General features: G+C 37.3%; 2 protein-coding genes across 2 annotated transcripts in view; both read right to left on the bottom strand.

Moving 5' to 3' along the window:
* Window positions 1-26,459, bottom strand: part of LOC149174599 (amino-acid permease BAT1 homolog) — a 261,107-nt gene that overhangs the window by 195,764 nt on the left and 38,884 nt on the right. The window lies entirely within an intron of this gene.
* LOC149174600 (uncharacterized) lies at window positions 21,170-23,177 on the bottom strand. The gene is made up of 3 exons (XM_089423850.1): window positions 22,217-23,177; window positions 21,975-22,116; window positions 21,170-21,839 (listed from the first exon to the last, which is right to left on the bottom strand). The coding sequence occupies exons 1-3, from the start codon at window positions 23,175-23,177 to the stop codon at window positions 21,377-21,379; spliced, it is 1,566 nt and encodes a 521-aa protein (XP_089279976.1). The 3' UTR covers window positions 21,170-21,376.

The following is a 26,459-nucleotide window of genomic DNA, read 5'->3' as shown; positions in this document are numbered from 1 at the left end:
TCCTTAGTGGTTTTCATTTGATTGGAATGCTTATCCTTAATAGCACTGATTTCCTTGGCATGATTTTCCTCCATGGTGATCAAATGGTCTTGCATGGTAGTCATCTGATTAAAATGATTGGCTTCCATGATTTCCAGCTCCTCAGTATGCTTTTCTTCTCTAGCTAATAACCTGTTCTGAAGAGATATTTGATTAGCTTCCATGTCCTTCATCATTCTATTATGATCTTCTTGAATAGAATTCATTTCTTTCTTAAGATTTGCTTTTATGGAACTTAGCTCCTCAACATGTTCTTCTTCTATGGTATCCACCATGTTTTGAAAGTTGATCCTTTGATTATATTGAGCAACTTCCATTTCCTGTAACCTATTTCCCATGGAAGTCATTTCTCTGGCATGATCTGGTATTAATTTTGCTTGACTAGACTGCATGTTTTTTATCATCTAAGTTAATTCCTCAACAAGATGCTTATCATTTTCTTTTCTATCGTCAAAATGATTAATTTGGCTACTAGTTCCTGCCTTTCCACTATCGTGGACTCTTCTTGCTATGGCACAAGTGGATTCATCATGACAATGATTACAATATCTACAGTGTGCTTCTTGATCACTAATATGGTGTAATTGATTCTCTTGTATCTTCTTTATGAGATTTTGCATATCATAAATTGATTATTCCTCTTAACTTGCATACTTTTAACGATCTCTGTTAATTCTTTAACCTCGTCTTCCTCTTCTGAAGTAGCATGAGGATATCCTTGAGTGTTAGTACAACGAGAAGGGACAAACAAGTCATCCATGATGACTTGCTTAAGGGAAAGGGACGCTAATGGATGTCAGAGAGATAGATCCTTGTTCAAGAAAATCAAGAGATCCACAAGAAGCAAGCCTCTAGCAAAAATTCTTGCAAAAAATTAAAGAAGTGGAGTCACCACTTGAACATGAATCTGTCTCCAAAATCCAAAAGAAAAAACACCGAAAAGTTAGTTAGGGAAAAGCAGGTGGATATCAAAGAAGATTTCCCATTTGAGAAAAATGAATGCTTACTAGAATGTAATTTATTTAACCGAGTTCTGAGAGCAGGGTTAAGCAAGCTACCAAGATTCTTTCTAATGTAAGCCTTTGTGAACAAATGAAACAGTGGAATCGCCACCCAAACAAGAAACTGACCCAAATGTCCAGGTCCTAAAGTGCAAATAGAGAAGTGAATAAGGCGATAAGGAGATTAGTGAGTGCGGTGTCAAGAAGATGAAAATAGATCAGAGGATTACAAAGATTAATGAGAATGTCGTCAACACCAAGGTCCAATAAATTGGTCCCCGGCAACGGCACCAAAAAATGTGATGGCGTTGGTGGGACAAATGAAGGATGAAAGATCACAAGATGATAGAATGTCGTAAACCCCAGCAGCGGCGCCAAAAAATGTTGTCGCCCGGATTGTACAAGCACCGCGACAACACTCAGGGCGGGGGTTGTCACTTTGATCCCCTCCCACTTCGTTCTAGTTGTCTCCCAACAACAAGCTATGGGGGGTAGTCCCTATGGAATGAGATGAAGGAAAACAAGTTGGAAACCAACTTGTTTGGGAGACACGAATGAGTGTCCTAACCAATTGGTTAAATTCGAGCAAGATTATTGATTAGATTATATTTAAAGTATGAGACCAGTGTCTTAATGGAGTCACAAATTCTTGCTTATAGTAAAATGGAATCAAATGACCAGATGGACACCCGTTGCTTAAGATGATTGACTAACCAGAACAATATGAAAACCTATGACCTATGTGTGATGTAGAGATCTTGGTTATTTTTAGTTAAATGCCTAATCTAGATGTAACCTTCCTTTAACTATTTTTAAGTTGGGCTCCAAGGTAGGTTGTGGGAAGGAGGACAACAGGAAGCAGGCTAGGGCCTGATTAACGATACCTTCTAATATGCTCCTATCACCCGATGCCTCTGATGCTGCAGAGACTGTGGCTCTGACGACTACAAGGTCACTGTGTTAAGCATCAAAGAGTTGTAGAGGCCCCTCAAGCTAAGTGAGAAGGGTTGCCCTATATCTCTATCAACCTAGTTTATGCTAGGAGTTAAATTATTAATGCAGTCTAAACCCAGTATGCTTATGCAAGAGATTACGGGTGAAATTCTCTTGAATTAAGATTGTTTAAGTTACTTAAGTACTTATGTGAAATTTATCTTAATGCAAGAGTATTTAACAATGTTGTGATGCAATCTTAAACAAGATAAGTGCTAAGAGATACAAGTGTAACTTTCAAGTAACCAACTTTACCCACCAATGATTATTAACACAAGATATTATGCCAATCAACAAAATCAATTTCAGATTCTGAGTGCAGAGATGAGATAAGTCAATTTCAAATCTATGACAATTTATATCAGTAGTAAATATTTAGAAAATTCAGACTTAATCAATGTTATAACAGCAGTGAGGAAATCACTTTAAATCATGAAATTTGCCTTATAGATATAAAACACAAAAATTCTCAATGACCAGCAAATATAAATTAACTTATTTAGCCCACTTTATAAAGATGTATTCAGTGAAATTTCAGGTCTGACTTGTTAGCTTACAGCAATAAACAACCACATATTAGCGAAGCTAAAGATGTCAAAAATAGATAGTCAATAGGCCAAAAATAGTAAAATGCACTAGAGCTCAAAATTTTCAATTTTTAGGGCTTTTAAGATGTGTGATTCAGAAATTTCAAAATTGATAAATTTATTACAGAAGTAAATTAGTCACAAATCAGCAAGCTAAAAATATTGAATACGCTACCCAAAATGTCTAAAAATAGTAAGTTTTTACCAGAAACTAAAAATTCAAATTTTTTGATCCTTATCAAGTGTATGCTTCAAAAATATTTCAAACTTGAATTTCACAGTTATGCAGTAAATTCCAGCAATCTAAAATGTTAGATCTAAGTCAAATTAGAGATGTCCAAGTGGCCAAAACTTCTGAAAATTTAGATTTTGCAATTCTAATTGATTTTGACCAATTAAAATGTGATTTTAGGACTTAGATATTAGTGATTTGATTGTTGTGATAAAACTGAAGCAAAACAATGATTTAGAGGTCAAGATCCCACCATTGAAAATCGTTGGAACTTTGGAATCACATTGTCGCTTGCAAAATATGAATTTTGAGACCTTAAGCCTACAAAACCGCCAAGTCTTTAGCTTTAAAACTTCAAATTAAGGTTTCAAGTCAATTTAGGGCAAAGGAGGCTAAGAAAATGGAGAACAAGGCTACGGGAGACGAATTTGCGGGGATAGAAGGCTAGGATGATAGATCAGGGGTTGAAATGGCAAGAGGAGGCTAAAATCTGAAAACCCGTGTCTCAGAAAAAAAAATTAAGAGGAGGCTAAAAACTAAAAACCCGTGTCTCAGAAAAAAAATTATCTTCCAGATCTGAATTTCGTCGTTAAATCTTCAGTCAATGTCCCTGCAAAATTGTCTAGAGACTAGATCTTACCCTCAAGGGCCTAGATCTAGCTCTTCTCTCACTTGATCCAATAGACAAAAATGAAAAATAAAAACACCCAAACCCCAAATATATACAAAATGGATCTATAACCCCAACCCAAGTTAGAAAAATAACTTAAAATTTAAATTACAAAATATACATGGGTTTTTAAAATAGATTTTGAGAAAATTATTTTTATGACATTTTTTCTTGAAAGAATGGTTAAAACGCTTCAGAGAAAATTAATGTTCACTATAGTCCAAGCGAAGATCCAATCCACCATATAAAAACTAGAGATCCAAGCAAAATAATCCTTACCCATACTCTGTGAACTTGGAGACCAAAGATTGAGTCCCTGCACACACTATTTATTATCTCAAAATAATAATATAAAGCACCACATGGGGAGCCCGTAATCAATATATATCACAGATCAGCGACAAGAACGCCTCAAGTTGCACCCCAAAGTCTTTTATTATAGTAGAAAAATAGTTACCAACGGGACAATAGTTTACAAAAATGCTTCAGTAGCAATTTTAGTCAGAGATCAAGATGACTAGAGACTCAACTGGCTCTCTAATTTATAGATAAATCTTCAAAATGGAAAAATAACAGCTAGTTTCTTTGATACTTGTCAAAATAATCTTGGTCGTTGACAAACACTTCAAGATCTTTTAATCTTGGCCCTTGATTTTTTATTTTTGAGGAATTTTTGAATTTATCATTTAATTTCATTTTAATTAGCTCAAAATTAATTATTTTGAGCTAATTTCCTCGAAATTTTGACTTTGACTTAACCACCAAAGTCCAATGGTCCAAATTTTATTGAAACATACATTATTACCTTAGTGGAAAACCTTTAAAAATTGAATATTTTAAGACCCACGAAATTTTCCATTTCAAGAATTTATTTTCCTAGAACAATTTAATTTGACTCTAATTAATTAATTTTCTAGCTTAGGATTTAATTTTTTTTTGCCACAAAAAATTAATTAATTTACACGAGGGGATTAATTATTTTCTAACCCTCTAATACATATGATTTTTCATTTACAAGACTTAAAGAGAGAATACACATTTGTCTTAGACCCTCAAGACACATAACCCATCTGCAACACAATATGATCTAGTAAACCAAGTGATTTGTAATAAAATAATTAAGCCAATTAGCTTAAATTATTCCCAAACAACTTTTACATCAGACTCGACTAAAACACTAGGACTTACCTGATAATTCGAAATCAAATTTCACCGTAGCTTTGGGGGTTTAAGTTGGGGGATAAAAACTCTTCTAATTAGCCGTGTCGAAAAACACAGATAATCAGTGAGGTTCAAAAACCTCCTAGGATGGAATTCATCATCAAACTATAGACTAACCTAGGTTGTTACATAGACTCAAGGTTTTACTAAGATCATTTACAATATATAACTTGCAGAATGGAATGACCATGACACATGGGCTGCTAATATGTGATCTATTCCTTGTTGAAAAAGTTGGTACTTCCGCTTCCCCAGAACTTTGACAATTTGAGTGCAACACATCTCACTGATTATCTATGTTTCTAAACAAGGATGATTGGCAGATTTTTTCCCTCCAACCTCACCCCAAAGCTAGGGTGGAATCTATCGTCAATGGAATTTATCGTCGAAGTCTTAGGTGAGTCCTAGTGTTTTAGTCGAGTCTATTCTAAAAGTGATTTAGGAATAATTTAAGCTATTTGGCTAAATTATTTTATTACATATAACTTGGTTCATTGGATCATATTGTGTCGCAAATTTGGGTAGTTTTATGAGGGTCTATAACGAACAGGTATTCCCCCTTTGAGGGTTGAATTTGTAAAATATTATGTAAAAAATATTTTAGTGCATGATCTCTCATACTTGGACACCATGGCTAAAATATTTGAGGGTGGAAAAATAATTAATCCCCTCGTGAGTCGATTAATTAATTTTTCTGGCAAAAATAAAATTAAATCCTAAGCCAGAAAATTAATTAATTTAGAGTCAATTTAAATGTTAGATAAATTAATTTCTCTAAGTGGAAAATTTTGTGAGTCAAAAAGAAGTTAATTTTTGGATTTCCCACACCAAGGGAATATTGGAATTTTCAAGAAAATTTGGATCCTTGGACCTTGGTGGTTAAGTCAAAGTCAATTTTTTAAGCAAATTAGTTCAAAATAATTATTTTTGAACTAATAAAAAATGGTTTTAATGAGAAATTCGAAAATTCCTCAAAAATAAGTATTTTCAACGGTCGAGATTAAAAGTTGATCAAAGATTTATCAACGATCGAGATTACTTTGACAGGGATCAAGCCAACTAGCTATTATTTTCCACTTGGAGGAATTTCTCTATAAATAGAAGGCATTTTGTTTCTATTTGTATCATGATGATCTTTGGTCTGATGTAATTTTGTAAACACTGGTATGAAGCCACTGTCCTACTAGGAACGTTTTGAATTTCATAATAAAAGGCTTTGGGGTGCAATTCATGGTGTCTTTCTCTCATTGATCTGTGGTATGTGTTGGGTATGTGCTTTCCTATATTGTGTTTCAATTATATCTGAATCGTTATTTCATTTGTAGATGATAGGAACATTTTATTGTTCAGTTGTGGGCTTATCTTAGGTGATCCTATTCATTGTATGTTCTAACAATCTTTTCTTAATATATATATATAGAGAGAGAGTTTGTAGGTTCCCCGACCCTTGGACTCCAATTTCACAGACTGTGGCCACAGGGTAACCTTATTTGGACTTTGAATATTCTATGTGATTTTCTAACTTTGCTAAGGTTGTGGTTAACATCTATTTTTCAAAATACACCTGGCCATTGTCAAAATTTTATTTAAAAAATTATTCCTCAGAAAATCTTTCAAGCAATGTACATTTGTATAATTTGTAAATTAATTTTTGTAATATAATTTTTGTAGAATAATTTTTCTGACCCTTGTTTACAGCTGGGGTTTGGGGTTTTGAATTTTTTTTGCATATATTGGCGTTTTGGGCACTTATATTTTCATTTGTGCGGGTCATATCCAAGTGATTCAAAGAGATTTGTTTGGGTTTTGAGCTAGATCTAGGCCATTAAGGGTAATATCTAGTCTATAAAGTTTGCAGGGCCAACAACTAAAGAATTTTAGAATGAAATTGAAGATCTGAAGCAAATTCGAATTTTGGCAAAGGTTTTGAATTTTTTTTAGGGCCTTCAGGCCTAGCGTCTCCTTCTGCCATGTTATCGCTCAAAATAGCAGGGGACCTTAAAAGGGACTCCTAAAGGGGCAACCGTTAGGTCAAGGGCAACAATGGAGACTTAACCCACTGTCACCTCAGCTAAGACTCCCTACTCTTTACAGACTTTCACCGACGTGAGGAGACCCAGTATATGGAAGTCACTTGTGAAGGATGAATCAACAAACGGGTGTGAAGTGACCTTAATGATCCTTTTCCTAGAAGGGGGTTAAGAATAGAGCTTACTTGCTCTTTAAGCAAGGTACAAAGATTTCTAGGATAAGGAGGTGATGATTTAAGGGCTAGGTTAGAAGAATATGCCTTGTAAAGGAGTTTCCCAATCCCTAAAATCCTTATTGAACTTGACTTCCCAAGTGGTTCTTGAAGAATTGACCTTTCAAAGGTATGGGACCACACAGGACCAAGTGGACCCAGCCTAGGTTAAGGAGAGAGAATCTAGCAACCAATGATGATCTAAACCCAGACAAGGAAGGGGAAAGGATCAAAGCAAGAATTTCCACTTAAAGGTGTCAAATTGATCCTATGAGGTGCTAACCTAGAGAATACTAGAGAAAAGTTTGATCTCAAAGCTAGGGCTTGGGATATCTCACAACTCCACCGTCAGAATCGCTTCAAATTTGGAGGAGGCCTTGAAAACACACCAGCACAATAGCGACTAGGAGATCGAACTTTTTCTATGGTTATTTTGTTGGAAAAGTGATGCCCTAGGTGACCCAACTTGGTTAGCCGCGAAAGCAAAGTTTTCCTAGTATGAGTCCCAACAGAAGGCGTTCGTTGAGTTGAAGCGTCGCCACTGCTCTACACTGGTACTCACATTCTTAGACCTACAGTAACCATTTGAAATTGAGACAGACGCCTATGACTATGCTATTAGTGCAGTGTTCACCCATCACAGGCATCCAGTGGCCTATCATAGTGAGACACTTTCTGATACAATCTGGAAGTACCCCACCTATGATAAAGAGATGTATTCCATAGTGCAGGTGTTGTCGCACAAAGTGTCTAGGCACCGCGACAACACCCAAAGTAAGGTTTGTCACTCTCGATCCTTACTCCGTTTAGACTCTCTCCTAGACAAGTCAAGGGGGGCAGTCCCTAAGGTAAATGGATGAGAAAGCCTGTGGATCACGGACTTTAGGAGATTTTAATGATGGACAACTTGATGAATCTAAACGATTAAATCAGATTGATAGATTAAACGCCAACGTAAACAAGACACTACCACAAGATAAAAACAATTATAAACCAGTGCCTTCGATATTTGAATTAACCATCAATAAAACAAGTTACCCATAACGATTTTCAATATGTGACGAAAAGTGACAATCATAAATAATCCATATAAATGCCGAATACCGCATCACACAAGATATTCTAGATTTAAAATGATTATTGTTAATGACTAAGATCTAGAACAGTCAAAAAAAAAACTATCGCACTTTGACCATAGGAAAAACATAAAAAATGCATTTAATGACAAATGATACTATGGAACTTTAGGTTAAAATTTTTTAATTATCCCTTAAGAACTTAATTTAATCAAAGGGTTAAAAAAATCAAAAAAATTTAATGGGCCATAGGCCACATTAAAATTTTAAAGTTTAAGCGAAAAACCCCTTAACAAAATCTTTTTAGATTTCTTTAATTTTTTTAGAAATTTTTATGATTTTTTTAATTTTGAAAATTTTAAATTTTTAGGATTTTTTAAACTTTTTTAATATTTTTTAAGACTTCCATCTTTTTTTAATCAAAAAAAAAAAAAAAAAATGAAATAAAATGTTGTCAAAAGAAAACAAAATCGAATTTTTTATTTTTATTTTAATGAATAAAAGTCAAATAAAAGAAGTGAAAATAGAAAATCGAAATAGAAAAATGAATCTAACTAACGCAAGTCAAAATCGAAATTCAAATGAACATTAACCCTAACCATAATATACAAATGAAAGCAAATAAATAAATAAAAAGGGCTAACTAAGCTAAACGCATATGAATAAGTCGAAAGTTTTGGGTTGCAGCTGCAGGTTAATACGCAGAGAGCGTAGGAGGAGAAGTACGCAGGTCTGGGCAGCAGATGAAGGAGAGCTCAAAGGGAAAGGGAGAGACCGACGGGTGCTAGACTGACGCAGGTGGAGGGAGCTGCAGCGAATGGTGAGTAGGATTGTTTTGCAGGACGATGGTTTGGACAGTGGCGGTAGGATTTCGAATAGCTGCGTGGGAGCTTGTTGAAGGGAGCCACGGGAACCTACGCACAAGCAGAGAGGAGCAGGACGTGGACAGCAGGAATGGGAATGCCGAGGAGCTGAAGGAAACGCAGCTACGTGAGGATGGAGTGGCAGCACGCTGAAGGTAAAAGTTTGGTAATGTAGGAAGGAGCTTCTATGGCAGCGTATGGTGCGCTGCAGCAATGGGTGAGGATGAGAGACACGTGAAGGTTAGGCAGCAGACAGAACTCAGGCAGAAACTCAGATTTCTCCAGATCTTAAAAAAAAAAAAAAAACAATTCAAAGCCCAAAAACAATTTCGAATTTTTCCAGGAAACAACAGAGCAAACAATTTCGAAATCTTGTTCTTAGGAAACCCCAAGCAGCAGAGAAACTGGAGCCCAAAAACCGAGGAGAAATTTCTAGACTAAGATCTTATACTTCAGCTTAAAATTTATCAATGAAACCCTTATTGAAATTTTCCAGATTTAATAAAAAAAATTAATCCTTGTGATTCAGATTGCTTAATGAAACCCTTATTAAATTTTCGAATCTGAAACTAAATTTAAACCTTTGGACTGCAAAACTAGACATAATCTCTGCCAAAATGATGCTGATGAAAACAAGAAATCCAGATCTTACCCTCCAGGGCCTAGATCTGGACTCTGCACAACTTTCAGCTTCAGATCTGTAGCTGCAGTACAACACAATGACCCAAAAAACACTAAAACCCTGAAAACCAAAGTCAGAAAACTAAAATTAATTGCAGATCTATGTACATAAATGGCAGATCTAGGGAGTGTGAGTCTGACTCCACTCCTAGATCTGATGATCTGAAGCTTTCAACAGCCAGATCTAACGATTTAGCACACAAAAAAAAATTAATTTTTTTGAATTTTAGAGGAGGTACTAAGCTCAAAACCCTTCATGCATCACCCATTAAAAAAATAAATAAATAAAATAAAATAAAATATTATCTTATGATAAGCCCGAGATCAAATTTAAACTGGGCTATTCAGAAAACACGGATCGGGAGTTGGTTGGTTCAGCTGAGAACTTCCCCGAACACCCGATGATCTAATAATCAAGGATTTTCCTGCAAAACTCAATTCAGCCGTCAACATAGAGCGAGAAAACGATAATAAAATTCAGATTTAATAGAGATACCTTGCTATTATATTCAAAACTTAAATTATCATTCAAACCCTAGCGACTGGGCAAGATACCTGTACTCAAATCACTCTTCAGAAGCTATTATTAATGGAAAAAAAGAAATTACGCACGAAAATCATACATCTTATAGCGTTTCCATGAAGAGTAACACCAGCAGAAATTAACCCCAAAGTCTTTCTTTATTGCTCATAAAAAAGATTACAAGAGAGCTTTTCGCTTAGTATACAATCAAAAGATCAGATGATACTGACTGACAAATGACCTCCTATTTAAAGATAAATCTTCCAACCGCTAGTTCAAGTGATCCTTGTTAAAGTGATCTCGACTGTTGATGAGGATCAAAATTTCTTTTAGTCTCATCCGTCGAAATTTTAAATATTGAGGAAATTTCGAATTTTTCAATTAAATGCATTTTAATAAATTCAAAAATTAAAATTTTGCATTTTTTTCCTCAAAATTTTGACTTTGACCTAACCCCAGGGACCTAAGGCATAAAATTTAGCAAAATAATCAATTAACCTTAGTCCCTAGACCTGTTAAGATTTAATTTTTTAGAGGATCCACGAATTTTACCTCTGGAAAATTTAAATTTACCTAGGACCTAAGACCTATGAGGGGATAAATTATTTTTCTAACCGTCAAGACACTTTACATTATGATTTTTACATTTTTACATCTCAAGGGGGAAAACCCATTTGCAAAAGACCGTCATAGACTACCCAGTTCTGTGACACATATAATCTAGCAGATCAAGCAATTTGTAATAAAATAACCTAACCAAATAGTTAAGAATATTCCCAAATCACTTTTACATAGACTCGATCTAGAACACTAGGACTCCCCTAAGATTCCAGTGACAAAATCCATTCCGGCTTTGGGGTAAGGCTGAAGGAAAACTCTGTCGACTATCCGAGAATGGATCGGTGAGACAAAAAACCTCCCGGAATGTAGATCGTTACCAGAAAACTAGGTTTACCTAGGTGATTACATACACGACACGGATCTGCTGAGATTATTTACATTATACACATGCAGACTGAGTTTACATTATGAGATGATCCTCAGGCTGATGATGATAGTTGGATGGCAGGAACACATCGATCAGGCGCTATCCCTTTTGCGAAAAGGGGGTGTACTGCTATGGGTAGTTGACACGTACTGGTCAACATCTGGCTCTACTTGGGGACATGTTGTTGCATAGGAGGAATGTGAGAATCCAGAATCTGCATCCACGCAACACACAACAAAACATAAGTAGCATCCATCCAAAAATCATCATATAACGTTAAGCACAGGAAAGATATAAGCTCTTCATTTATTAACTACTCTAACAACATGAAAAAACAAATCTAACTATAAAATGAAACACTAAAATAATAGGGCATAAGGTTAGAAATACAATACAAAGATGCCCCATGGCATCAGATGCGTTCAATATAGTGCATACTGAGCATTTGCCTGCTTTCAGGCAAATCTGTCGGCTATTTCTCGGATGTGCCATGTCCAACTTTGCATACGGTAGGACTTTTTTCTATCCGAAAATCAAGCTGCTCGCGACCATCTGATGCATCAAATCGCTTTCTCATTCTCTTTCTCTTGCGCTTTTTCTTTGTGGCTGACGCTGTGGAACATTTTGCTTCAAAACTCTCAGATGAAGAATGTAAGATATGCATAACATGTCTCTCTTCATTCTGCATCTGATTATTAATTTCCATTTTATCCAAGTCACCTTCAATTAGCCACTTTTCAATGGAACAAAGGACCTCATAATAAGATGGAGCTTTGCGAGAATTTTTCGGCGTAAATCACATGATATTTCTTTTGTCGACGCGTTTCAAACCAACCAGTGTGGTTCATCATCAGGACAAGTTGAAGAATCAGATCCAGCGTTGCATGTTAAATAGTGAGAGCGGAACCTCCAACGGCTATAATTCTAGATCAGGTAACGGTTAAAAAGACAACGGCTAAAATAGACTGGGAAATGGTTAGATGGACATGACCAGGGGCATAACCATACTTAGTAAAGAACTAAATATTAAAATATTAATTAATCAAATGGATATATTACCCAGAGGTTTTACCCATTATAAAAATTATATTACAAATATATAAATATATATATATATATAATAAATATATATAAAATAAATTAATTAAATTAATAGTTAACTAAAAAGGTTATAATTATTTAATGAATATATATAAAAATGAGTATATATAAATATATATTAGAAACTTTTTATAAGGGAATACATGAAATTACATAGAGGTTAAAAATAATAAAATAAAATTTTTAAATAAATATATCAATATATAAATAAATTTATTTAATAGTTAGTTAAAGAAGGTCTTAACTATTTAATGAAAATAAATAAATAATAAAATATTAAAATAAATATATATACATAAATATAAAATAAATAAATATATATATATATAATAAAATTAATAGTTAGCTAAAAAGGTCATAATTATTTAATGAATATATATATATTAGAAAAGATGGAGCTTGCTGCAGCAGATAGGGAGGATTATGATCTGTTGATGTTTCCATGTTTCTTTCATCCTCTGACTGATGTTGAAGTTTTTGTACCTGTATTATTACGACATCCATCTGGTTAGAGCATTCAACCTTCATAGCGCTGATCTCCCTGGCATGGTTCTCCTCCATGCTCAATAACTTATTCTGAAGACATATCTGACTAGCTTCCATATCTTTTATTACTTTGTCATTATCTGCTTTTATGGTCATCAAGTAATGTTGCATAGAGTTTATCTCTTTCTTATGATTTGCTTGCATGGTAGCCAACTGATTATTATAATCGAATGTCATGATGGTCATTTCTTCATCCATAGTTAATAACTTGTTTTGCATAGAATTAATTTCCCTGTCATGATTAACTTTCATGGTTTCCATTTCCTTCTGCATGTCGGTCACGTGATCAGAATGTTTAATTTTCATGATTTCCATCTCCTTATCACGTTTTTCCAGGTGGGTGTATAAAGTTCTCATATCCTTGACGTAATCAGTTACAAATTTTTCTTGATTAAGCTCCATATTTTTTACCAACCGCATTAGCTCTTCTATAATTTGCTTATCATTTTCCCTTTCATTGTCGACACTAATTTGACAACTTGTCCTTGTTTTTTCACTGTCATGGATTTGATCTGCAACAGTACAAGTGGATGGCACATTCTGATATGGAGAATTGTCTTGAAATCTTTCATCAACAGTTGAATCCTTCACAAAATCACTTTCATTCTGTTGCATAATTTTAGGGGCACAAGGCGAGCTACCTTGATAACCATATCTATCTTTAAAAGCATTGACGATATCTTGTAAAGAAGCGAAAGAATCTTCAGGTTAATTATTAAACCAATTCAAAGCATCACCCTCCAAAGAAAAGGCAAACAGATGCATTTTGACATCTTCATGATCACACTAAGGAGAACTACAATATATGAGCATTGTACGAGTAAACCTGCATAGATGCTTTCTAACAGCAACTGAATCACCACCTGAGAACAAAGACAATTTATGAATGGCCACTTCCGGAATATCATGGAGAACATCAATAAAATGACACGGGGTAAACGAATAATCCATGATGAATAATGAGGGACCAAATGGATGATAGAGAGAGACCTCTGCTCAAGAAAATCAAGAGATCCACAAGAAAGGAGCTTCTAGTAGAAATTCTTGTAGAAATGAAAGAAGTGGAGTCACCACTTGAACATGAATCTAACTCTAGGATCCAAAAGGCAACAAACAACCGGATATAAGGGAGGGCTTCTTATCTGAGAAATAATATATGGAAGAAGTGGAGTCGCCACCCAAACAAGAAACGAACCGAAATGTCCAGGTGCTAAAAGTGCAGATGAAGCGATTAACGAGATGACAAAAGATAGGGCGATGAAAAGATCAAATGACGCCAGGAAAAGCTGGCCGCTTGACAGGCTAATGAATGGCAGAAAAGATGAAATGATTTAAATGATGAATGATGAGGAAATGTCATTGAAATGCTGAGAATAAAAAGTTCCCCGGCAATGGCGCCAAAAATGTTGTCGCACAAAGTGTCTAGGCACCGCAACAACGCTCAGAGTAAGCGCTGTCACTCTCGATCCTTACTCACTCCGTTTAGACTCTCTCCTAGACAAGTCAAGGGGGGTAGTCCCTAATGTAAATGGATGAGAAAGCATGTGGATCGCGGACTCTAGGAGATTTTAATGATGGACAACTTGATGAATCTAAACGATTAAATCAGAATCTCAGATTGATAGATTAAACGCCAACGTAAACAAGACATGACCACAAGATAAAAACAATTATAGACCAGTGCCTTCGATATTTGAATTAACCATCAATAAAACAAGTTACCTAGAACGATTTTCAATATGTGACGAAAAATGGCAATCATAAATAATCCAGATAAATGCCGAACACCGCATCACACAAGATATTCTAGATTTAAAATGATTATCGTTAATGACCAAGATCTAAAACAGTCAAAAAAAAAAATATCGCACTTTGACCATAGGAAAAACATAAAAAATGCATTTAATGACAAATGATACTAAGGAACTTTAGGTTAAAATTTTTTAATTATTCCTTAGGAACTTAATTTAATCAAAGGGTTAAAAAAAAATAATGGGCCACAGGGCGCATTAAAAATTTTGAAGTTTAAGCGAAAAACCCCTTAACAAAATCTTTTTAAATTTCTTTATTTTTTTAGAAATTTTTATGATTTTTTTAATTTTGAAAATTTTAAATCTTTAGGATTTTTTAACCTTTTTAAATGTTTTTTAAGACTTATATTTTTTTAATCAAAACCAAAATTAAAAAATAAAAAATAAAAAATAAAAATGAAATAAAATGAAATCAAAAGAAAACAAAATCGAATTTCATATTTTTATTTTAATGAATAAAAGTCAAATAAAAGAAGTAAAAATAGAAAATCGAAATAGAAAAATGAATATTACTAACGCAAGTCAAAATCGAAATTCAAATGAACATTAACCCTAACCATCATATACAAATGAAAGCAAATAAATAAATAAAAAGGGCTAAGCTAAACGCATATGAATAAGTCGAAAATTTTGGGTTGCAGCTGCAAGTTAATACGCAGAGAGAGTAGGAGGAGAAATACGCAGGTCTGGGTAGCGAATGAAGGAGAGCTCGAAGGGAAAGGGAGAGACTGCGTGGAGGGAGGAGAGACTGAGGGGTGCTGGACTGACGCAAGTGGAGGGCGTTGCAGCGAAGGGTGAGCGGGATTGTTTTGCAGGACGATGGTTTGGATAGCGGCGGCAAGAATTCGAATAGTTGCGTGGGAGCTTGCTGAAGGGAGCCACAGGAAGCTACGCACAAGCAAAGAGGAGCAGCGGTCAAGGATGTGGACAGCAGGAATGGGAATGACGAGGAGCTGAAGGAAACGCAGCTACATGAGGATGGACTGGCAGCACGCTGAAGGTAAAGGTTTGGAGTTTAAGCGAAAAAACCCTTAACAAAATCTTTTTAAATTTCTTTATTTTTTTTAGAAATTTTTATGATTTTTTTAATTTTGAAAATTTTAAATCTTTAGGATTTTTTAAATCATTAGGAAACGCAGCTACATGAGGATGGACTGGCAGCACGCTGAAGGTAAAGGTTTGGTGATGGAGGAAGGAGCTTCTATGGCAGCGTATGGTGAGCTGCAGCAATGGGTGAGGATGAGAGACGCGTGAAGGTTAGGCAACAAACAGAACTCAGGCAGAAACTCAGATTTCTCCAGATCTTTAAAAAAAAAAATTCAAAGCCCAAAAATTATTTCGAATTTTTCCAGGAAACAACAGAGCAAACAATTTCGAAATCTTGTTCTTAGGAAACCCCAGGCAGCAAAGAAACTGGAGCCCAAGAACCAAGGAGAAATTTCTAGACTAAGATCTTATACTTCAGCTTAAAATTTATCAATGAAACCCTTATTGAAATTTTCCAGATTTAATTAAAAAAAAATTAATCCTTGTGCTTCAGATTGCTTAATGAAACCCTCATTAAATTTCCAGATCTAGAACTAAATTTAAACCTTTGGACTGCAAAAACTGGACATAATCCCTGCCAAAATGATGCTGATGAAAACCAGAAATCCAGATCTTACCCTGCAGGGCCTAGATCTGGACTCTGCACAACTTTCAGCTTCAGATCTGTAGCTGCAATACAACACAATGACCCAAAAAACACTAAAACCCTTAAAACCAAAGTCAGAAAACTAAAATTAATTACAGATCTATGTACATAAATGGCAAATCTATCAAATCTAGGGAGTGTGAGTCGGACTCCGTTCGCAGATCTAACGATTTAGCACAAAAAAAATTAAAATTTTATGAATTTTAGAGGAAGTACCAAGCTCAAAACTCTTCATGCATCACCCATGACAACAACAACAACAACAAAAAAAAAATTATCTTATGATAAGCCCGAGATCAAATTTAAAATGGGCTCTTCAAAAAACACGGATCGCGAGTTGGCTGGTTCAGCCGAGAACCTCCCCAAACGCCCGATGATCTAATAATCAAGGATTTTCCTGCAAAACTCAATTCAGCCGTCAACATAGAGCGAGAAAACAATAATAAAATTCAGATTTAATAGAGATACCTGCTATTATATTCAAAACTTAATTATCATTCAAACCCCAGCGACTGAGCAAGATACCTGTACTCAAATTGCTCTTCAGAAGCTATTATTAATAGCAAAAAAGAAATTACGCACAAAAATAATACATCTTACAGCATTTCCATGAAGAGTAATACCAGCAGAAATTAACCCCAAAGTCTTTCTTTATTGCTCATAAAAAAGATTACAAGAGAGCTTTTCGCTTAGTACACGATCAAAAGATTGGATGATACTGACTGACAAATGACCTCCTATTTAAAGATAAATCTTCCAACGGCTAGTTCGAGTGATCCTTGTCAAAGTGATCTTGACCGTTGATGAGGATCAAAATTTCTTTTAATCTCATCCGTCGAAATTTTAAATATTGAGGAAATTTCGAATTTTTCAATTAAATGCATTTTAATAAATTCAAAAATTAAAATTTTGCATTTATTTCCTTAAAATTTTGACTTTGACTTAACCCTAGGGACCCAAGGCATAAAATTTAGCAAAATAATCAATTAACCTTAGTCCTTGGACCTGTTAAGATTTAATTTTTTAAAGGATCCACGAATTTTACCTCTGGAAAATTTAAATTTACCTAGGACCTAGGACCTATGAGGGGATAAATTATTTTTCTAACCCTCAAGACACTTTACATCATGATTTTTACATTTTTACATCTCAAGGGGGAAAACCCATTTGCAAAAGACCCTCGCAGACTACCCAGTTCTGCGACCCAAATATAATCTAGCAGATCAAGCAATTTGTAATAAAATAACCTAACTAAATAATTAAGAATATTCCCAAATCACTTTTACATAGACTCGATCTAGAACACTAAGACTCCCCTAAGATTCCAGTGACAAAATCCATTCCGGCTTTGGGGTAAGGCTGAAGGAAAACTTCGCCGACCATCCGAGAATTGATCAGTGAAACAAAAAACCTCCCGGAATGTAGATCGTTACTAGAAAACTAGGTTTACCTAGGTGATTACATACACAACACGGATGTGTTGAGATTATTTACATTATACACATGCAGACTGGGTTTACATTATGAGATGATCCTCAGGCTAATGATGATAGATGGATGGCAGGAACACATCGATCAGGCGCTATCCCTTTTGCGAAAAGGAGGTCTACTGCTATGGGTAGTTGACACGTAGTGGTCAACAGCAAGCTTGCCAGCAATGGAAACATTACATTCTGGGGGAAGGAGACGATCATCCACACCGATCACGACCTCTTCAGTTTATATAAACACAAGGGAAGTTACAGAACGATCGCCATCATAAGTGGTCTACATATCTGCTACAATTCCACTTGAACATTAAATACAAAAAGGGCAGCACCAATCATGTTGCAAACTGACTCAGCCAGCCTCAGTTGCAGCACTGACCACTGTTCTCAACTTTTGTGGCCATGAGACCTCTAGATGGCCGCAACTATACAAAAATGATCTAGAGTTCGCCTCCACATACTAGATGTTAGTAGATGGCAAGCAAGTTCCTAATTTCCACCTCCATGATGCATTATTATGCTACCTGGGCCACCTTTGTGTTCCTTCAAGCGAGCGTGCCAAGCTGATTTGGGAGGCACACTACAGTCGGGTCGCAAGACACTTTGGTGTGGAGAAAATTGTGGTTGTACTACAAAAGTACTTTTATTGGCCAAAACTCCGACTGGATGTTGGGAAATATATCAGATCCTGCACTGCCTGCGCCATCGCCAAGCCAACCATCAAGAAGCAAGGCTTGTACACTCCTCTACCTACTCCCAGCCAACCTTGGGAATCCATCTCCATGGACTATATGTCTGGCCTCCCTTCTACCAAGCATGGTAATGACTGTGTATTTGTAGTCGTGGACTTTCTAAGATGGCTATATTGGCAACCTGCAAGAAGAGTATCACAACAGAGGACACTGCCAAACTCTTCTTTGAACGAGTGTGGGTACATTTTGGGATCCCGCAGACCATTATATCAGATCGGGATAGCAGGTTCCTGAGCACATTCTGGTCAAGCCTTTGGACACTATTGGACACCAAGCTCACCAAGTCGACTGCATTCCATCCCCAGACTGATCGCTAGACAGTGGTCGTTAGTAGGATGATAGTGCACATACTCCGCATGTACAACTCCAAGCATCCACAAACCTGGGATGAGAGTCTTCCCTATGTGCAACATAGTTATAACAGAGCTCTCCATAGCTCAATTGGTCGCAATCCCTTTCAAGTGGATCTAGGATTTCAACCATTATGTCTTATTGATGTTTCCATGCCTCATGCGACTACACAGACAAAATCCACACATGTATTGTCTGAGGCTAATAAAGCAACCAGATTTATTGAACGCATCCAACACATCTGCCAGCAGGTTCATGACATCTTGGAGAAGTCCAATGCCAAGTACAAGCAGCGACATGATCAACATTGGGTGCCACACAAATTTCAGGTGGGCGACAAAGTTTGGTTGCATTTGCAGAAAGAACGCCTTACCAGAGCCCATCAGAAGCTAAGACCACTCCGATATGGGCCTTACACCATTACTAAGGTTTTGGGAAACACTGTTTTTGAGCTCAGCATTTCCCCATTCCTCGGTCTGCACCCAGTGTTCAATGTGGACTGCCTTCGACCATACTTTCCACTATTACTGGACACACATATCAACAACACTCGCTAGCAAAAGATCCAACTGTATCGGGTTGTCAAAGCTGGACAACTCCTGCAACAAGGCAAGTGGCTCATCAGTGACCAAGTTCAGCAGAAGTTTCCCCATTTCCTGGAGGCACTCAACGCAATGGGGACCATTGCTTCCTAAGGGGGGAGGACTGATCCAAGAAGATATTGGTGGCCACCCACCTATTCCACTTGGACCCCCACCATTGTTTCTTTCAGTTTTTCAGTTTCCTTAATTGTAGAATAGTTTCCTATTTTTGGCAGTTTTTTAGATCCTGAACTTCTGGAGCAGTTTTGAGGCCCTAAACAATATTTTTTGTCGAAAACAAGCAAATGCAAGTCTTTGATTGACATTTGCAATTGAAAGATATATAGTCCTCGGATAGATCTTTCTAATGAGGTAACGTGTACGTCAAACGGAGATTGTATGCCAAAGTTATGACCCCGGGAAGTTAATGTACCAATTTACCCCAACAAGGCCAATAGTTTTGGCGCTTCATATCCTAGGGTTAGGTTTTTGGATGTTTAAGGTTTTCCTGATCTAGGATTTTTTTGCTTATAGATGCATCAGAATTACATATAACATATCACTTAAAAACCATGGAACATAAGCATATAAAATGAAGATAAACGAGACATAATCACACATGAGATAAAGACACAGAGATTTGATTACGGAGTTCATCCAGTTTGGACTACATCTCCGGGCTCTGTTCGATAGTGGGGAGGCATTCATTCATTAAATGGCATGAAAAGATAGAAGTACAAGCAGATTCTTACATAAACGTCCTTATACCTCAAATCTGGAAGATAGTTGGCACATGGAGAGCCCAACTCTAGGAACAGACAGTACCACTGGCTTCCTGGCTAAAAAATCATGCAAAAACGCCTATCCCAGCTCCCAATTTGGATAATCGGGCCTTCGGCAACTTCTCAGAACCTCCCTACTACTCAGGTGAGGTCCCAGCCTACTGCCAGGGTCAGGGTCTATTGCACAATAAATTCTGAATTAATCGGCCAGTCCTCCCTCCTTTCTCCGATGTGGGCAGTGCATTAAATAATCGAGTGGCTACTCCTCAATTCTTGGGCAGTTCTCAACCAATGACAAGTATAGCCATGGCTATGTTTTCAGGCAGAGATTCTCGGGCCCCTGCAGCAACAATCCCTGTCAAATATAGGAAAACCACTATCAAACAGTTCACGCACTATTTTCACATTTAAACCTCAAACGGCGGGATACTAAAAAGCATCGGCGTAGTCCTGAACCCAGCTGTTTCAACACAGCGAATCGATATTTTAAACCAGCGGACAAATCGACACATTAATCCTTAACCGGCAGCTTTAATATCGGCGCTTCCCATCGATGTTTCCAACCAGTGGACAAACCCAGCTTGCGCTCTGCGATAACACGGATCTGTCGGGATTATAAAACATAACATTTAAATTATCGCATCCGGCAATTCCCATCGCAAATTGCATCCGACACTTTCCCTCTACAGATATCGAAGTCCATACAACCGCAAAAGCAGCGGACCCATTAGGGTTATAAAATACAGTGTATAAAAATCAGTGTTGATAATATCGGTATCGGGAAAATATCGGCGAGGGTCCGGAAAATATCTTATCGGAAATATCGGCGAAAATATCGGCAAAATATCGGCAAATATCGGCAAGCATAAAAAATGCATAATATATTCATATTTTTTCAGATTTCTAAACATATAAAGCAATAACAACATGAACTAAACACATTGGCACATAAATATGAAGAAAACACTGATATATATGATGTCAAATAGAAATGATATATCAAAGGCGATACCAAATCGTGCTAATCCCTGATAATTGTCCATTCAAGGACTCAAATGTGGAGAACCAATACAAAATAACATCACATATAATAATAAAAGTATCTCATCATCATGAGTTACATGTAGCATAACAAATAAAACTAGCAGCTATCTATCTACTGCCCTCTCCCCCTTTTACGGGAAAACATGATGGGCTGTTTGTCAGGCCTGCCCCTAGTAGTAGAAGGCCCTGACACTGCCTCTGCACCTAATGTCAAATAATGAGTGATAGGCATGGAGCTATGCTCTCCTATATCTATAGCAGATGGTGTTGATGCTGATGCTCCCGCAGTGTCCTCCTCCAGCTCCTCCTGCTCCTCCTCTAAGTGCTGCTGCTCCTCTGACTCCGAGTCCTCCTCTTGCTGCCCCTGCTCTAATGGATCATCTGCCACTGGCTCCTCCAACCATGAAGGTGACTCCTCCAATATGGGCTCCTGAGACTCCACCCTCCACGGAGACAATACATCAATATTGTCTAAGGAAATGGCATCTGGATCCACTGGTGATTCTATTTGCCTCACTCGAAGTCGGATGTTGTAATGCACATACACCAAATCGTTGAGGCGTGCGAACTCCAACCTGTAAGAGTGTCAAAAAAAGTAATGAGTCTTGACTCTTGACTCTTGAGTCTTGACACTTGAAGGTCATAAATTAAAAATTAAAAATTACAATAAGTGTAATTGCTCAACTGAAGGCTTGAGTTCAAAGTTATACCTGTTGCGCTTTTTGGCGTGTATTTTCTCAAATACACTCCAATTGCGCTCACACCCTGAAGAGCTACATGTTTGACTCAAGATTCGTATAGCCAAATTTTGCAAATTTGGTACCCTTGCACCATAGCTTCGCCACCAAAGATCTACAACAAAATAATGAAATAAAAAATTCAAAAACTTAAAAGTTAAAACATAATTAAATTCAAATTTATAATTTCTAATGAGTGATGACTTGTCACTTACGTGGCATGAAGAGGGCCCTTTCCTTAATGGCATCATCAAAGCCAAATAGGCCAACACAATCCTGATAATTATGTATCTCGCGGCTGATTTTGAGACGAAGCTCAGAATCAGGTACCATCCTCTCAATACAGGAATGGAGCCCTTCAATCACCTCGCCATCAAAACGAAAATTGCATTTGTATGCAAATGCAGGGTTGAGGAAGAGTGCTGCTGCATGAATGGGTCGATGAAGCATCCCTGTCCACCGACTATCGATCACATCCCATAACATCATCTGCCTATTAAGGCCAGCAGAACCCTTGTCTGCATAATAGGAACGAATGGCCTCCTTGGCCCTATCCATGCCCTCATACAAATAAGGCATTGCAGGCTTCTCTCCATCCACCAATCTAAGAACCTTTACTATAGGTTCGCTAACTGCACATGCTTCTTCTACTCCACGCCAAAATGTCTCAGAGTACACCATTTTTTCAATGGCTTTCCCATCAGGTCTCCTGCTGTATCTACAACCACGCCAATCATTAGACACAAACATTTGCTTCAACTCGTACTGACATCGAAGCAAAGACTGAAGAGTAATAAAGGTTGTGGCAAAACATGTGATGGCAGGACGCCGCAACTCCTTGTTTCTTGTGAACCTCCTCATAAGGCTAAGAACAATAGCATGGTTATAAATAAACTTGGGGATGCTCCTAGCCATATGAACTGCCTCCTTGATGAAGGAGAGTTTCCCCATATCCTCAAGCAACAAATCAAGACAATGCGCTGCACATGGAGTCCAGAACAATGTGGGATGCCTCTCCATAAGCATTCTGCCGGCAGACACATAATTAGCTGCATTGTCTGTTACGACTTGCACCACATTCTGCACACCAATCTCCTGAATGAACCCATCTAACAACTCACATATCGTTGCTGCATCTTTGATATGTTCTGATGCATCCGACGATTTAATAAACATGGTACCTTTAGGACAATGTACCAAGAAATTTAGAAGGGTCCTACCCTTCCTATCTGTCCAACCATCAGACATCACTGTGCATCCAGTGACTTCCCATGTCTGTTTCAACTCCGCCAATCTAGAGTTGATGTCCTCTTTTTCTGCTTGAAGAATTGGCCCCCGCAACTCCTCATATGTGGCACTTTTGTACCCTGGGCCCACAACAGCAATAGCATCACACATTGGTTGCCAAAATGGATTGGTTTTTGTGATGCTGAGAGGTAAGTCGCTCCAATAAATACACCTCCCCATGACTCTATCTGCTTCTTCCTTCTCCTTTTTTTTGACAAGCGATTTTATGCCAGGTTGTGCTCCAGCTCCTGTTCGTGGAACAAAAAATGATGACCTCGCATTCACACTAGCATGTGATGGTGTGCCAGTTGTGGAGCCCCTCCCACTAGCGCCAGTAGGGCCACTACCCTGAACATCAAAATCATGAGAAGATATCCCAAAGGATCTACCTGCACGTTCAGCTTTGTTTCTTTCCGCCTCTTCCTTCTTTCTGTCCTTTTCTTCAATTGCCTCAAGAGCTTTTCGTATAAGCTCCGGACTAGAAACTCTACAAATGCCAACATCATGTCCAGGGAGTCTAGCAAGATGGTATTTCAGTCGTGTAACCCCACCTGTCATCTTGTCCCCACACAATTTGCATGAAAGATATGCACGATTTGTCCCACCATCAGGGATCCCATACTCCCAAAATGGGTCCAAGTTTTTTGGCATATTTGTATTTTGTAGTGGGCTCCGGCTAACTCAAAAGGAAACCTACAGCACCAAAAAAAATTTAGAATTAGTAACTTAATAAGTTATTAAGCAATATATAACCCTTGTTTTTTTAATATATAAAATTTAAATTTATAAAATTCTGAAGAAAAGCTCAGATCGATCATCGAACTACCCAGAAGAAATGTCAAGCATAAAATCAAAATTCTGGGCAATTCTGTGAATAAAACACTGCAGACCTGGGCCCATAGACTGAAGTTCTCAAGGGAATCGAACGGGCTATTGACACTTATCGAAAGATGGACTGCTGTTTTTTGAATTTTCTGACCAAAATAAAATAACATCTTTAAAAAATTAGCCAATGATGTGGCTAAGTTAATGTTTACAATGTACATTGTCTCACAGGTCTGAGCTCTAAAAGGTCTTCACTGAATTTGGTAATTAACAATTTAACACAGGTCCAAATTTTTCTACAAATGCTACAGGTCTATAATTCCAAATTTTTCTACAAATGCTACAGGTCTATAATTCCAAATTGCTACTAATTAATGGCAGCATGACAGCAGTAATCTTGATTCTTGACATAGTGACCTGATGACTGTAATGATAGTTGTTGTAACTTGTGACATGACAGTGACATAGAATTAGGCTTGCACTCCATTACAGTGGTGACACAATGATTCTCATTAACACAGTGACAATCTCTGTGGTAACTTGACACACATCTCAAAAGCTCTCTATTTCAGTATAAACAATGTGAAGGATCGCTTGACTGCAGCTCATGACTTGTTCTTACAATGGCTCTGGTTTGCATCTTTAATGGTGTCACTATACTCTGCATTATACTGTGGCATTGGGTTCGATAACATGTGGTGGCATAGTCTCATATGGCAGTGACAAAGACACATGGTTTTAAGTTTTTATTATTTAACATTCACACATAAGTTATACATTTTGTCTATGTATCATTAAGGACTTTGGACAGTATCGAATTCCCATCCGAGACAACCAACTCTGATTTCTCATGTCCGGGACTAAAAATTGATGCCAACGTTTTTCTCGGACACTGTAATTTTAACGAATTATTTTTCTGTGGGAGATAATAATAGTACCAAAATTTTTCTTTGGGACTGTGAGTAATGTTAAGTTGTTAACCTTTTCTTCTATTCCCAGCAGTGTTGAAAATTTTTCTTTGGTATTCAGACAGACATGATATTAAACCCTCCGCAGCCAAAGTATTAAGTTTTAATGGTTGGGGAATACGTATTACGCATACCTGGAAAGTTGTAAACACATAAACTGGAACCCTCCGCAGCCACCGTTCGAACTTCGCAGCGTCTCCAGGCTCCAGCTCTAACGAAAACTCGAAACAGAAATGGATCATTTACGGCCAAACCCCAATTTATAAATGCTGCCGGCGATTTTTATGGTCGTCGCGCGATATTTGTAAAAAAATCGCCGAGATTTCGGATATATCGCGAGAAATTCAAAACTAGAAAAAATCGCGAGAAATTACAGCCGAAATTTCGTTTTGGTAAAAATCTCGCGATATTTACGATTTTCGCCGAAATATCGGCGATATTTTCAACACTGATAAAAATATCAGGTTCGAATGTCCCCTATCGCAAATCGCAATCTGCAACAGCGAGGGGGGGATACTCCATCGCATCGCAACTGGCTCTGTCAGGGGCCAATTCTCAAAACACTTGCCCACCTCCGATATGCGATATGCGATATCGCAATCGCAAATCGGCAATGCTAAGGCCGATTCTCTTAAGCCGCGACCTCTTCTTCTACGATATGCGATATGCAGGACCAATGGTAACCTGCCACTTGGCGCTTTCCCATTCGCTTAGACTTTTGCCACGTCATCTCCTCCTGCCACCTAGACAAGTCAAACTCGGACTTTGACTTGCTCTAACTTCTTCATATGAACTCAGATTCGAGTGTCGTTCGTACCGTTGGAATTAGGATGGCGAACACTTCGATCTGATGCTAAGTTTATCTAGATTCTGCCACTTTTAGTTTTGAGCCTTTTACCATGCCACTGATACTTTTTGAAGGTCGACCTGGATCAATCCTCCCCACTAAGAGAAGATTTTGGTCCTCTAAAAGCATTAAATAATCTACCACTGCTATGTATTTTGTCTGCACCGCAAGTGTGTTGACTCCTAACAGGTCATCCTTCCTTCTCCTTCACCTTTGTCCTTCAGATCCAAGCGATGAGTCAACACCTGCATCCCCTGCAAACCTGTAGTACAATATCTTGCAAATTACATGTTTAGCTATATGACCAAAAAAATGAGCCAAGCATCCCATACTTGCCACGAGTTTATAAAGCATACTCTATGGTCAAGTTCACATAAAAATGGAAACAATGCTCCAGCTATCAATATAAGGCCAAACATCATTGTTGCTTCAACAAGTGATGGAAAACACATCATCACTGCAACACGTGATTTACAAAAATAAGGCCATGACACTATGGTTGCTTCAACAAGAGATGGAAACACATCATCA

This window comes from Pinus tabuliformis, chromosome 4_1, assembly GCF_031772625.1.
Source record: "Pinus tabuliformis cultivar Carrire ecotype Pingquan chromosome 4_1, CPIR1, whole genome shotgun sequence".
NCBI lineage: Eukaryota > Viridiplantae > Streptophyta > Pinopsida > Pinales > Pinaceae > Pinus > Pinus tabuliformis.
The sequence above is the reverse complement of the archived record's forward strand: the minus strand, read 5'-3'. Positions and strand labels throughout refer to the sequence as shown.

What these genes read in the sequence shown, in the direction of transcription:
- LOC149174600 (XM_089423850.1), bottom strand. Translation starts at nt 23,177, where the DNA reads ATGTTTATTAAATCGTCGGATGCATCAGAACATATCAAAGATGCAGCA. An exon ending in AAGGGCCCTCTTCATGCCAC is followed by an intron (nt 22,117 to 22,216) that starts GTAAGTGACAAG and finishes ATTTTGTTGTAG; the next exon opens with ATCTTTGGTGGCGAAGCTAT. An exon ending in CACGCCAAAAAGCGCAACAG is followed by an intron (nt 21,840 to 21,974) that starts GTATAACTTTGA and finishes ACACTCTTACAG; the next exon opens with GTTGGAGTTCGCACGCCTCA.